At 52.6% G+C, this 13,024-nt stretch overlaps 3 protein-coding genes across 3 annotated transcripts; 2 read left to right on the forward strand and 1 right to left on the reverse strand.

The window, feature by feature from the left end:
* Nucleotides 1-1,809: 1,809 nt before the first annotated feature.
* Nucleotides 1,810-3,538, forward strand: CTAM01_03525 (uncharacterized protein; the record flags this gene model as incomplete). Its single annotated transcript, XM_060519560.1, has 2 exons — nt 1,810-1,966; nt 2,031-3,538. 2 exons carry the CDS (start codon nt 1,810-1,812, stop codon nt 3,536-3,538), a joined length of 1,665 nt encoding a protein of 554 aa, XP_060385766.1.
* Nucleotides 3,539-5,412: 1,874 nt separating this feature from the next.
* CTAM01_03526 (uncharacterized protein) lies at nt 5,413-6,900 on the forward strand (the record flags this gene model as incomplete). Its single annotated transcript, XM_060519561.1, has 1 exon — nt 5,413-6,900. The coding sequence occupies one exon, from the start codon at nt 5,413-5,415 to the stop codon at nt 6,898-6,900; it is 1,488 nt and encodes a 495-aa protein (XP_060385767.1).
* Nucleotides 6,901-9,572: 2,672 nt separating this feature from the next.
* On the reverse strand, nt 9,573-10,361 carry CTAM01_03527 (uncharacterized protein; the record flags this gene model as incomplete). Its single annotated transcript, XM_060519562.1, has 2 exons — nt 9,573-10,244; nt 10,350-10,361. 2 exons carry the CDS (start codon nt 10,359-10,361, stop codon nt 9,573-9,575), a joined length of 684 nt encoding a protein of 227 aa, XP_060385768.1.
* Between the last annotated feature and the right edge of the window lie 2,663 nt (nt 10,362-13,024).

Below are 13,024 nucleotides of genomic sequence, written 5' to 3' on the forward strand. Positions count from 1 at the left end.
TTGCCTGGGTTTCTGGCAGACGCGCAGAGCAGAGCAGAGTGGAGTACGTGAGTGCGTGAACGACCACTGGCCAGATGCCAGAAGGCAAGCATTCGTACGGATACGGGCACACAGTGAAGCAAGGGCCGCTGTGCGGACTATGGCTCTTCTTTTCCAAACTTGGCTTGCCCCTTGTCCTGAAAACTCAGGAGGCACTCACTCATCCTCATCCTCACCCGTCATTTTTGGCTTAACCTTACCATCAAGGGACGTAACGACGGAGGGCTGAGTTCCCGGGCAGCGCTGTAAGGTTTAGTGATGGATCTTTTGCTGGGCCATGAGCATTCCAACTCGGCTTGGCATCAGCGCCGTCAGCGCCACAGCACCGGAACAGAAGGAAGGTCGAATGGCTTTCAGAGAGGTGGTGTGTGCTATTTTGTGACCCCGTTAGCCGGACTGCTGGAAGGCTATGTATCCGTACAGACTGCAGTACCTACCTAACCTCCCGTGATAGCCAAACTCTCACGTACTGTGCTGGGGTAGGATGGGATAAAGCAAGCAGTACTCCGTAACAAAAGGTGAACCAAGCAAGACACCGAGACATGATTGGAACTCTGACCAATTACGCACAGTTGATTCAGCAGGATGGATGGGTCCAGTGGACTGGGAACGAACTGACTGGGGGAGCGAGTGATCTCAGAGGCCGAAGCTGGGCTGGAGACTGGGCTGGCTGGGCTGGGGGAGGAGGTTCTGAGTTTGGGCCCTGGAGCGGCCGTCATTGTCATTTCGTCTCTACCAATTACCGCCGAGTCAGCTGGGCCCCAGTCCGAGGCATTGGGTCCCTCTCTCACTCACACCCAGTGCCAATGGAATCATCTGGGAATGCACAGTATTCAGAGATTGCCATACTTCCCTAACTTGAGGTACGGTACCCAAAGATGGCACCTTTGGTAAGGTTCCCAGTGCGGGGCTTTTTTCCCTTCCACTTCCATGCTCTACCATTTGGTAGAGTCCATCCAGGGAATTATGGACCCTACCTCGCCCATAATGGCCCGCTGTTCGACCTTGGTGTGCTTCCGTCCAACTCGAGAGTCTACCATCCCCTTCCCCCCAGTCCGTCTCCATTCATCTACCTACTCCCTGGTCCCTTGTCAGTACATCTCACACTGTCCCCCCCTTCTCTTGCTGCTCTCTTCCCCCTCTGTCCCAGTCCTGCTAGTCCCGGTCCAGCCCAGGTCCCAGCCATCAGACACTCGTACACCCCCCCCCCCCAAAAGCCAATTGCGTTCCTTCGCTTCCCACTCTTTCCAATCCCAGTGGACCCACTCTCCCATCCGTCTCCCTCATCAAACCCCCATTCCCACCCGTCCTCCTCTTTCCTTCTCTCCTGTTCACCAACCGTCCCCGAGCCATCTGGGAATTACAGACAACCTCACCATCGCAGTCGTTGTCGTCGAATATCGCCAGCGCTTACTTTACGACCTCGTGCTTGAAATCGAAGGAGCAAGAAGGAATTGTTGTTATTGGGAACACCTTTGCCTGGTCACTGGCCCGAAAGTACGTGAACCGGTTGCTGCTTGGAGGAAAACGGCCTCGCGCCCTGCGTTCCGTTCTGTCGGGGCACTCGACAACGTAGCGGATCCCCCACAACCAAAGAATTGAGAACGGCGCAGGCGTTTCTGAGGCCTCTATCCTGCATCAGCCACGTAAAGTGCAATTTGGTCTCCTAACATTTCAACCAGACCTGTGCAAGGCCATCGATCGTTGGGATCGATTGATATTAAGTGTAGTCTCGACAATAATCCCGACAACAATCCCACAACATTCACCATGCCCGTCGATATCAGCCGCCACGTCCAGTTGGACCACATCGGGGAATCCGAGAGTTACGAGGACAGGCCGACGCGGTCTGGCTCGAGGATGTGGTATGAGTTAAAGGTTCTGCAGCAACCTGAGCGTGCGCGTGCATGCGGATCTGGTCAGAAGTGTAAGAGAGCTTCGATGTCCCTCAACTGCTTGTCGTTGAATTGCCTCTGACCTTCATTATTTAGCCGCGGCCGATAGACGCCCCGTCGATCCTCCCCCCGTGGTGCAGTTGCACGTCTACGAGGGACCTACCAGAGCCGAAGCTACCGATATCACTTTCAACTACCGGGCCAACTTCTTCCTCTATGCTGAGCTGACACCCGCGCGCCCCATGGCTCATGGACGCGTTCAAACTCCCGCGGCAACTTCACCTCCCGTCCTGACTGGCATGCCGGTTTCGGGTATGGCATATCTCGACAGGCCTACAGAGGCAGGCTACTTCCTGTTCCCCGACCTTTCCGTCCGTCACGAGGGACGCTACGTCTTGGCCTTCCACCTGTACGAAGATGTGAAGAGGGCGGAGGATCGGGAACCGGGCGGCGACGCGGATGATGAGGATGAGAACCCCTGCTTCCAATACAGAATGGCTGTCAAATCGGTGCCATTCAACGTCTTCAGCGCAAAGAAGTTCCCTGGTCTTACCGAGAGCACCAACCTGAGCAAGACCATCTCTGAGCAGGGATGTCGCGTGCGTATTCGCCGTGACGTCCGCATGCGAAGACGCGACGGAAAGCCGACTGGAAACGAGTTCGACACCAACCCCGAAAACGAATTCAGGAGCACGGCCAGGAGAACACAGACGCCAGAGATTCGTAGCAATGCGGAACAGTATCGTGCGAGGTCGACGAGTAACAGCAGCGAGCACCGCGCCGCGTACCCGCCTGCTCCGGAACGCAAACCATCTCTCATTGAGAATTTCAAAGCCGAGACTTTCCAGGCGCCGCCACCGCCGCCGCCGCCCATGTCATACGGCCCAGCCCCCTCCACCAACGTTCACCTGCGATTCGGATCCGATGCCTCGAGTGCACCCTACCCTCCTCACCAATACGCGCAACCTTCGGCGCAGCCGCCGCCCATTTCTCCTACCACGGCCTCGTACCAGTCTCAGCAGCCCTCGCCTTATCAACCCGCAAGCTACGGCTACTCGAGCAGACCCAGCTCCCAGTATGCCTCGAGCAATCCGCCTCCCACGCCCCACGATTCGTACGACAGACGGCCATCTGCCATGATGGTGCCACCTTCTCCTTCTGTGTACGGTCCGGGACCAAGGGACCACGACATGGCCAGGCGCGATTCGGACTACAGGAGAGATTCTCTTCCTCCTCGCCAGCTTGCTCCAGTTTCCGATCTGCCGCACATGGGCACCAAACTCCCGCCTATGCTGCCCTCCATCGAGAAGCTCACTGCTCCTTCCATGACGGGTCGTTCAGAGTTCATCGAGGCTGCTCCTCCTAGCTCTCACAACCCCGTTTACGAGCCAGCACGTGCAGGCACCAAGCGTGGCTACGGAGACACCTTCATCGACAGCCAGCGCCCCTTGTACGACAGGCAACGCCCACAGGATCCTCATCACAACAGCGCTCACTACAACCACCGCTACGTTGTGCAAGATCCTCTCGAGTACAAGCGTGCCGACGGTACATTTGGCGTGAAGCCGGCAAACGATTACTACAAGATTGTCAACCCGCAATGAGGTTCCGGTGCACTTGCTTGACGGCGTTTCGGCGGCTTCGTATTAAGGGCGGTGGTATTTTGCATCCAAGCGTTCTTGGGCAATGGGGCGTTTGAAGGATCGGAGACAACTTTTCGAATTGTATATACCAACCGGGAGTCAGTCATCATTTACGGCACCCCTCGGAAACCAAGTTTCTTTCCCTATGTTCCCCCAACACTCTCTACGATCTTGATGGCCGTTTTACTTGGCCACGAGCGATCATCTTTACTTTCCTACCATGTCTTACTTGATCATGATTCAGACTGGAATTGAAAACGAAACGACTTTTCGATGTTCACGAAGACAGGCACATCTGAGTGAGCTTTAATGTGTCATTGGTCTTGCTTTTGTTATTTCCTTGTGTCTAGTTGGGCAGGAGTACTGCATGGATTGATAGTGGGTCGTCCACTGTGCCCCGTGGGCAACGGGGACAGTTAGTTTAAACTTTTGTATAGGAAAATGGGAAAAAGGTTCCAATTCTCAAAGACGCTACCGATACTTTACCTATCCTTTCTCGTGACGTTGACAAGTGACGTGAGGCTCTAACAAGGCATGAGATGAGTACGGCTCCTATGAGAGATAAGCCTTACGAAGTGACCATCTCGGATGTGTGTGTTGCGATACAACATTGTGCTTGCGTCAACGCCGGATTCCCTCAGCTTTGTCGATCTCAATGTCCCAGTAGCGTGAGACGGGTAAGATCTGAGTACTAAGATAGCTTGAGAGAACAGGTGCATGGGATATGTGAGCCGTAGCGTGCTGCGTGCGTGCGTGGCACGATCAAGCTAGATTGACAGCACCAACGGACGTAAATAGACAACAAGCTAATGTGTGAGAGAGAGGAAGGGTGAGATGAGATGAGATCACGGGAGAGAGTCTGAGAGACAGAGGTGGTCGTCGTACGGAATATGCCTTGGATGTAAGGGAAAGAGCACCAGGTCCAAGCGTCACGTGGCCAATGCTCCTCTCGGCTAGTTTTTAAGGTGAGGATGGCGAGGATGGCCCGGTGAAGGGCAACGCGCCAAGTGGAGTCGCATCTTGCGCGTCCAGGGACGAATGGGATAAATGTGGGCGCGTTTTGTTTGCCCGAGCAACGCAGCAACGGCCGATTCCACCTTTCGCGGCCCCCAGTTGCCCATTCTGGCCCTTAGTTCGGGGAACAGCAGCCATCAGAGGTCAGCAACCCCGGCCGACATTGGACCATTTGCGGGTCTTTCCCCCCCAAAAAATCGCACTACCCCTGGCTCTCCATTGTTGGTTGCCGTTGCCCTTCCAATACGTTTGGTACTACGAGATCAACACGCCTCCAACCAAGCCCATCACGGTTCGTGACTTCTGCGCGTACCGTTAGCTTAGCTTAGCTTACCTTGCCTTACTTTCTTCCAAACTTCGTCCTCGCTGTATCTTCTTCCCTCTCCCCCTTTTCAGCACTTTCTCACTCTTCCATCCCCACTCCACACTGCAACAATACTCGAACTCTCATCATCCTGAACACGCCTCATTGTGCCTTCTCCTCTGCCATCTGTGCAGGGAAGAAGCCCGCGACGACAGAGAGGTTGCGCCGCGTGCCTGCGCGGATGCGGAGCGTGGCAGATGTAACGACAGAAAAGTAAACAAAAACCCTTTCGGATGCCGCAGCACCGCATCGCCCGACAAAACCTTCCCCTCACCTTTGCGCTCATCAGGGTCTGACGACAGCTTCCATTACGTCTTTCCCCCGGTTCAACAGACCTCAAGTAAAGAAGAACAGACGAAAAAAGGTTGGATTTCGGCTGTCAACCCACACAGCAAGAAACTCAATCACCCAAACCCCCTTTCTGAACAAAACATTGGACCAAAGCACAAACGAAACAATGCCCATGTCAACAATGGAGGACCCGTCGGCGCCTGGTCCGCTGACCTCCCACCCGATCGCGGGCCCTCCGTCAAGCAATTCGACGTCCAACGGCCAGCGACCCGCGGCGAAACGATCAAACTCGTCGGTGCAGCGCGCCAATTCCCGCTTCGTCGAGGGTTCAATGAACGACCGTACCTCGGCTGCGCCACCAATCGACTTCCTCGGCCCCGAGGATTCGACTGAGATTGCCCGCCGTTTCCACATGGACTTTTACGTCGACGCACCCGACGCTGGTGTCTTCTCCCCTGAGAGACTTCGGCAGCAGCAACATCACCAGCCGCTACACCAGCAGTCCCAGCCACTTCTACACCAACCGACAATCACCTACGGCGAAGTTAAGAGACCCGCCAGTTCGGCTAGCAGCCACGTCGGGAAGAAGGGTTTCTGGGGCGGCCTCCGCGAGAAGCTGAGCTTCGTCAGGGACAAGGATAAGGGGGCTAAGCGCCCACTGAGCCTCGATGGCAAGCTCCTTGCTCAAGGAGGCGGGGCTGAGGGCTTCGGCAGCAGCAATGGTAACGGCAACGGCCTGGGCCCCATTGGCGCGCCGACCGCCGCCGCGATGCCTGCACATTTCGCGAACGGCGCGGGCATGCCCAGCAGAGACGAGATCATGGCCAGCTACCAGCAACTTATGAAGGATGGTTTCTTTGATGCGCATGCTATCCGCTCCACCCGCCAGCCTCCCCCGCCCTCGTTCAACCCCTCGACCACCACGTACTCGACCAAGCCTCCCACGGACAAGAAGTCCTTTGCCGAGCGCGTATCGGGTCAGTGGCCTCTCCCGGCGACTGAGGAGGTTCAGCCTTTGCCAGATTCGCGCGACGGAAACAGGAAACGCGGCATGGACAATGATGAAGATATGTCGGCAGCCAAGAAGCTGCGCAAGTCTGCTTCTCGTATGTCCGTTGACCTCTCGATCCCAGGTCTCCGCAAGCAAAGGTCTCACGCCCAGTCTGCCTCGGTGGACATGCCACCTCCCAATTACATGCCGCCTCCGCCTCCTCCTAACTACATGCCTCCTCCCCCACCCCCCCGCGCTGTCGGTGGAGGTACTGTTTTTGTTCGCCGGTCGTTTAGTAGCTCGAACCGCGCAAGCAATAAGCTCGCCAAGCACCAGCCCTCGTCCTCTCTCGGCCCCATGCCCATGGACACGGACTTTACGCCCCCGAATCCCTCCTACGCGGCTAGCACTCGCAGTAGCATCGATTCCAACGACTCGAGGCGATCCTTCCGCGAGGCAGCTCGTGCCTGGACTTCCCGAACCGCCCGCAAGGCAGCCGAGCCGCTGGGCCTGAGGCCCAACTCGAACCACGGCGCGGCGGTCATGCAGTGCGGACCCGAGCAGTTTAAGAACCGCGGGTTCGGTTGCGAAGGGGAGAACTATGGCGTTGCGCAGGAGCGCGAGCTGCCCAGCCGGTGGAGGGGTTTGACGCGATTCACCTAAATGGGCAAGCGAAGTGTTTGCTGTCCCTCAATGGTGGAGTTTGCAATTGGCAAGACACGATCATGGTCATTATCACCATGGTCTGCAAGACTTATGGAGAGTGGAGGAAGCATGGTGTTCAATAGAGACACCGGGGCCTTTCTGGACGAGCTTTACGACTTTTAACGACATGAAATGACCTTTTTCTTTTACGAAATCAGCATCGACCGCGCAGTACGACTTTGTTTTGATCTTGGCGAATGGTTCTCGAGTAGGCGAAGACGCCACTTGACCTCCCTGTCTCAATGCCTGCAACGTTCATCACGGGGCAAACAGCAGAAGACGGTCCAAGCGTTAGTAGTCTAAGGGCAGGACTTGAGCCGGGGATTATGGACTCGGAAAAGACGATCAACGGTGTGGAAAGCAGACAAAAGAAATGGGGAGGGGATATGAGGGAGATAGGAGCCAAATGATTCCTTTCCGACTGGGATCTTTGGCTTGACCGTTTTACCCTGATGATTTCGCGTCTTGTAGTTGAGGAAGCTCTTTGTTTCTTTCTCACTTTCATGTATGTAGTCGACATCTGCGGTCCTTGCCCTTTTCTTCCCTGTCTTTAACTATCGGCTTTCTACGTATCTCGGAAGTTTGCCAATACTGGGATGGGAGGAGGGGAAAGATGCAATGATGTCTTCTTTTTTCGGGCGTCATCTTGTGATGTTGACGCGCATGTGTCGATATGGAGGGGATTGGAATGAGTGAAATCTGGAGTTTCATTTTGAGTTTTTGTGCTGCAGTTTCTGTAAACGCGGCTCGAGGAGTAGATGTTCCTTGGCTTGGTAACACGGGGAGGAACGGAAAAAAGGCGACGCGTTTTGTAGAAAGTAGTCGAAGCTGGGAGATGTGGCGAAGACTGGAGACGATTGTGTTTTGGTCGTGGGGAAAGGTTTTCGTCTTTGCTGCGTACCCTGGCTTTGGTGATGGATACAAACAATACAGCCTCTTTTCTGACCTGCTTATTGATGAACTACTGGATGCTTATGCTTGGCTGCTTTCGTGATGTGCGGGGGATGGGTTTGTGTAAGTTGTGAGTGTAGGTTTGGGATTTGGCAGCGAGGCGTGCTGAGGCGCTGAGGTTTGGGAAGTGGATATACGGAGTAGCTCGTGGCTGAGGGGAGTAGAGAGGGGAGTAAAGAGGTCCTCGGTCCGCAGTACAACGTATATAAGTCACGTCATCTACGCCATCAGTGTTGAGCCCCCAACGACAGACGACGTTCTGATGTAAAAAATGTACGGGAGCGAGGCGCGGCCAACCACGATAAGGCGGTACTGCAATCAGCTCCATGTTTGTGTATACGAAGTTCTGAGACTCGAAATTTGTCATGTCTTTTGAAACGGGTCGTGCGTACCCTTTTCCAGTCCCTGAGTGTATGTATTGTGGTGAATATGATGGAAGAGAGGGATCAAGGCTACCTAGTGTGATGTTGTCTTGTGCGACGAGGTTAGTTGGCATCTCTCGCCTGGAAAGGCCGATCAGACTGGCCTCTTCCTCTCCAAGTCAACTGGGTGGGCCCCTCATATGTTCAACCCCAGTAAGCGCGGTGTTGATCACTTCACTTCTTGGGGTTACGTGGGGTGCCTTATGTAGGTCATGATCGAGTACTTCGCAAGTACGCGGCACGCTGGGTCATGGCCCGAGTATATGAACGCGATTTCCTTGCGCTTGGTGGACTTGACGAGCTGTCTAATGTTAATCGCATTGCTTGATGAAGGATGGTAAGTCATTGACAAACTCTGCGAGGTCTGAGGGTAGAAGAAGCTATTTCTTGCTACTGTTTGAGATGACGCCGTTGTCTTCATAATTATCACTATCATTGTCATCAGCATCGGCGTCACTTTGCCCTGTGAGTCTCAACCAGGCTTCATGTGCGACGACTGAAGGTTTTGCTTCCTTACCTAACAAGTGGTTTCCTATCTCTCGTTACTTGCAGCGTGACAAGTGAAAAAGAGCTCGGCTTGCTTTGGATATGGTGCTACTGCCAGCCCGGCCTACCACCACCATCCCACGATACTGTGCAGAGGACTTATAGCCCGGTGAGATGAATAAACAACGTCATAAGTTGATTTGATTTTGGTCAATGTCATTGAGTTGTACAGTCTGCCTAGATTGACCATGCTACGACCAGCCAGGTCTGTCATCACTTAAATCACTAATACCACTGATTTTGACCTCACAATACACCGCAACCGGGCTGATGACCTGCTAGCCGGTCTCATTGAGCTAGGCAATTTTAACAGTCCCTCAATACGAATCCGGGATCGATGGCGATTGTAGGATATCTACCACCATCATGAGTTTCTCAATTATCATGCATATTCCCAACTATGTCGAGAGGCCCAGTCCAGTAAGTCAGGAGTCTTGGTCAGAGCATTGAAATAACCGAGAAACCCGAGTAGACTGCAGCGAATAATGTTTTTGTCCCCCTCATTGTGAGTTCCCGAGAGCACGCTAACGACTCAGGCCTGACATAGTTCTTCTCTTGCCTATCAATAGACTCATGCTAATCATCTACGATTATGTCTGAGGAGGAGCCTGATGCCCGGCGGAGGTCGGGCCTTTCGACCACAACCCCATGCCCCCCAGTAACCTCTCTCAGCTTATCAAACTTCTTTCCTTTTGTCGCCTCTTTCCTTTTTTAAGGTCTCGGAGATTTGAATCGCCAGGGAGGATGCCTGTGCAATTCTATCATCTTCTTCTCAAGATCTCGTCGAGCCTGGATGTTATCCACGAAATGTCGTACTTGTTCCCGGAGACGATCCTCCTCCTCTTCCTCCTCCTCGTGGGAGAGGTCTGACGGAATCAACTGGGCATGCTCAAGATCCACGATGCAAAGCGCATCTCCGCACAAGTGGACGTTGGACGGGTCCAGATACTCTAGCCGAACGCCGTGTTGACGTATGAGACAAAGTGAAACAGAAATCATCTCCTCAAAGTTTGTCGCTGGATCAGTCCGGAGGAGTTCCTTCTTGATCATGGACATGCCGCCGATATCTGACAAGAGGTGCGCTCTCCTGCCCGCGATGCCCGCTAAGCCCAGGTATCTTGGGATAACGCTCCCTTGCAGCGGTTGAAGCCGGTCGTAGATGAGGGCCTCGTTTTCGAAGAGCGCCGTCTTTGGTGGATCGAATAGGTCCCTGTCTTTAGGATACTCTATTTTGAGAATCACGTTTTTGGGCAAGAATGCCTCGTTGACGATGCAGTCCGGTAGCTGGAGCTCAAGGACATTTTCGTAGAGGGAGGGAACCTCTCTTAGAAAAGCAGGACTCCCACGTGCAGCAATGATCTTTGACTGAAACAGGAAGATGTACTACAAGAAGGTTAGTATTGGCTTAGAGACTTGGTTGCAATGGTTATTATGGCTGAGCTTGTGAGTGAGGTCATTGCGTGATTATGGTAGGCTTGGGGTATTCACCTCGGTGGTCATGTTGAATGGGTTGCTTGGAGCAGACAGGCAGAGCGCAGGCGATGTGGTAGGAGTGTCGATTTAAGTATGTGTTATGGGAGATGCAAAGACTCATGGCCTCAATCGGGCTGCAGGCTTATCTCAGCTATCAACTTTCTTCTTCTCAGGCTTCCACGGTTGCCTAGGCCAGTATTTTCCCCCATCATTTCAACATTGACAAGTCAGACAAGATTAGCGTATTGGTTCTGAGCTTAGAATTCGCACGTCATATGTCTTCTGCATAATAGGTGAAGTAGGAGGCCTTGGAGTATTCTTGACACAAGGGCCGCTTCCTTTCAGTGATGCCAAGGAGTTTTGATGTGAGTGTGGTATCAGGTACAATATGGCGTACATAGGCAGATGGAGGGCCGCTATGCTAAAAGGTCATGCTCACTAGACATCTGAGGTGACATAAAAATATGGAGTCAGGCTTCTGGATAGTTAGGCTGTAGAGTAAGGTACTTGTGTCTACTTCCTCGGCTCAGACCTGGTAGGGCTGTTTCCCTCTCCTGCCACAAGAGACACCTCATAATTCACAGCGAGCCTAGGTATGGATGTGAATAGCAGTGAATCATGGCCTTGAAGCTTTCATCCCTGACGTTACGATACCGTAGCAGTTGATCAACCCTTGGTTGGACATCGTGATGGTGGCCCAAGGGGACACCGAGAGTTCTGGTAACAAGTGAACGGGACCGAGACGAATCATAAGAATAAATGACAGATTTGACTTTTCTCTTTCCATCTGACGTCAACCCTCACTGGAATGAGTCTATCTGGGAATGGGGGGTTGAGATAGAGGTGCTGAATGTCCCCCTTTCCTCTCAATTTGGGCATCTTCTGCTTCCCAGATTACCACATACGACCATACCCATTGGAAAACTCGGGATCCCGTCCGCTCTCCCATAGATAAGCCAATGAGGGCCGGATTAGTAGTTGGGTCGGTGACGACCAGCGAATACCTGGTGTTGTATGTTTTTTGTTTTCATTCTGATATTTTGATGTCTACTATGTGGTGGGCCATGGTGGGTGACGATAGCTTCGTTTTTTGTGTTGTTTGGAGCGGTGGTGCGGGGTTACCCTTCTAACTATGCAGGGGTGGCGTGACTAGCGCTGCCGACATGGTAACAGCTTCCAGTGTCAACCCAAGTATCAGTGGGCGGGAGACATGCCCTTTCTTCTGATATATCGAAATCGTCTGTCTCTACAGCTCAGTGTAAGTTTCTCCATGTTATTTAAGATTGAGACTTTTTGTAAGTAGACAAGGTCAGATGTTATATGAGTTTCCCAGTATGTTTACGTGTATACATTCCCGTCTCGAACGGAAATAAATCCATGTATGGTCCCGCATGGGAGATGCCGGCAGCTTGCAAGCCAAACTCATGAGTCTGTGTGAAAATCCTGTCCGTAAGATCCTATAACCTGCCAGGACAGCGGACCCCAAATGAACACTCTGCCCTGACGTTCAGCTATAAATCGTCACATTCTCGTGGTCCATATCGTATTCCTCAAAACTAGATCCGATAGAAAGTTGCTTGTCGATCCAGGTGTAGAAGCTGTGGACGATTTATCAGCTCATTCATTGCACTAAATTCTCACTAATCACGGAGGTAGCGATTGACCCCGCTCAAATGAGGAAGGAAAAAGAACACTCACGAGCTTTCTTCACGGACCCTCGTTCCTCTCGTGTTCGTCTTCACGACGCAAACGACGATGACGGAGCTTAAACGGGAGACCACGTAAAAATGAGCTCTAATGAACTTCTGACTTCGAGTTGACACCTGTGAATAGATCGTTCATATAGACCAACCCTTTTCGAGCCACTGTTATTATCTGTATGTCACCTGCCGTGATTTATAACAAGGATACCTTTCTAGTCGGAGCTCTGTGAGTGGGTGCTTTTGGGCGCCGTATCATACCTGGGCGGCCAGGATGAGGCAGGCACAGCCACTGCAAAGCTGGTGTATTATCTCCGTCGTGATGCGACCGCTGAAAGGCCTGCCTTTCTTTCTTCCTAGGGCAAGCTCTACTGGTATGCCGCTTTTGATGGACACTTGAAGCTTATTACGTGGTGTGCTAAGACTGCTCAGTTCGTCTCGTCTCGAAAGAGTCGTTCCTTTGTTTTGATATGCGTGCTTCCATGCTGGCTCTTTCAAAAACTGAATCTGACTATCAGGTTCATAAGTCGCCCAGCCTATAGGCAGATATAGGCGCGTGCGGACAAAGCAAACTCGGTCTTTGGCAAGCCATCAGGTCTTCAAAACTGGCCCTGGATTTCACTATAGGCTCATAGGTGTATTGCAGGCCAGGTGGACGCACTTCGGCAGATCATCTGGAAGCATACGGGGTGGTGTGGAGGAGTTGTTTATTCGTAAACTCATACTAAGACGTCTTTGGCTTGTGTGTCATTTTTAATCTTGGCAGATGGACAAATGGACCACGCTTGAAGTACAGTCACTGGATCTTGAATCCAATCTTTGACCTGTATGAGTCCAAGTGATGGATGGCACCGGCAGGTCTTCGATTGTAATCGATCTACCAGCAAGACTGTCACGTTCCATGATCATGCCGAGCTTTAGAAGCATACATAGAGTCTCACTGAGTAAGGAATCATGCTGATACGATACAAAGTGGTCCATCTTCTGGAA

This window comes from Colletotrichum tamarilloi (genome assembly GCF_030869305.1).
Source record: "Colletotrichum tamarilloi strain Tom-12 chromosome Unknown Scaffold_8.1, whole genome shotgun sequence".
Classification (NCBI taxonomy): Eukaryota; Fungi; Ascomycota; class Sordariomycetes; order Glomerellales; family Glomerellaceae; genus Colletotrichum; species Colletotrichum tamarilloi.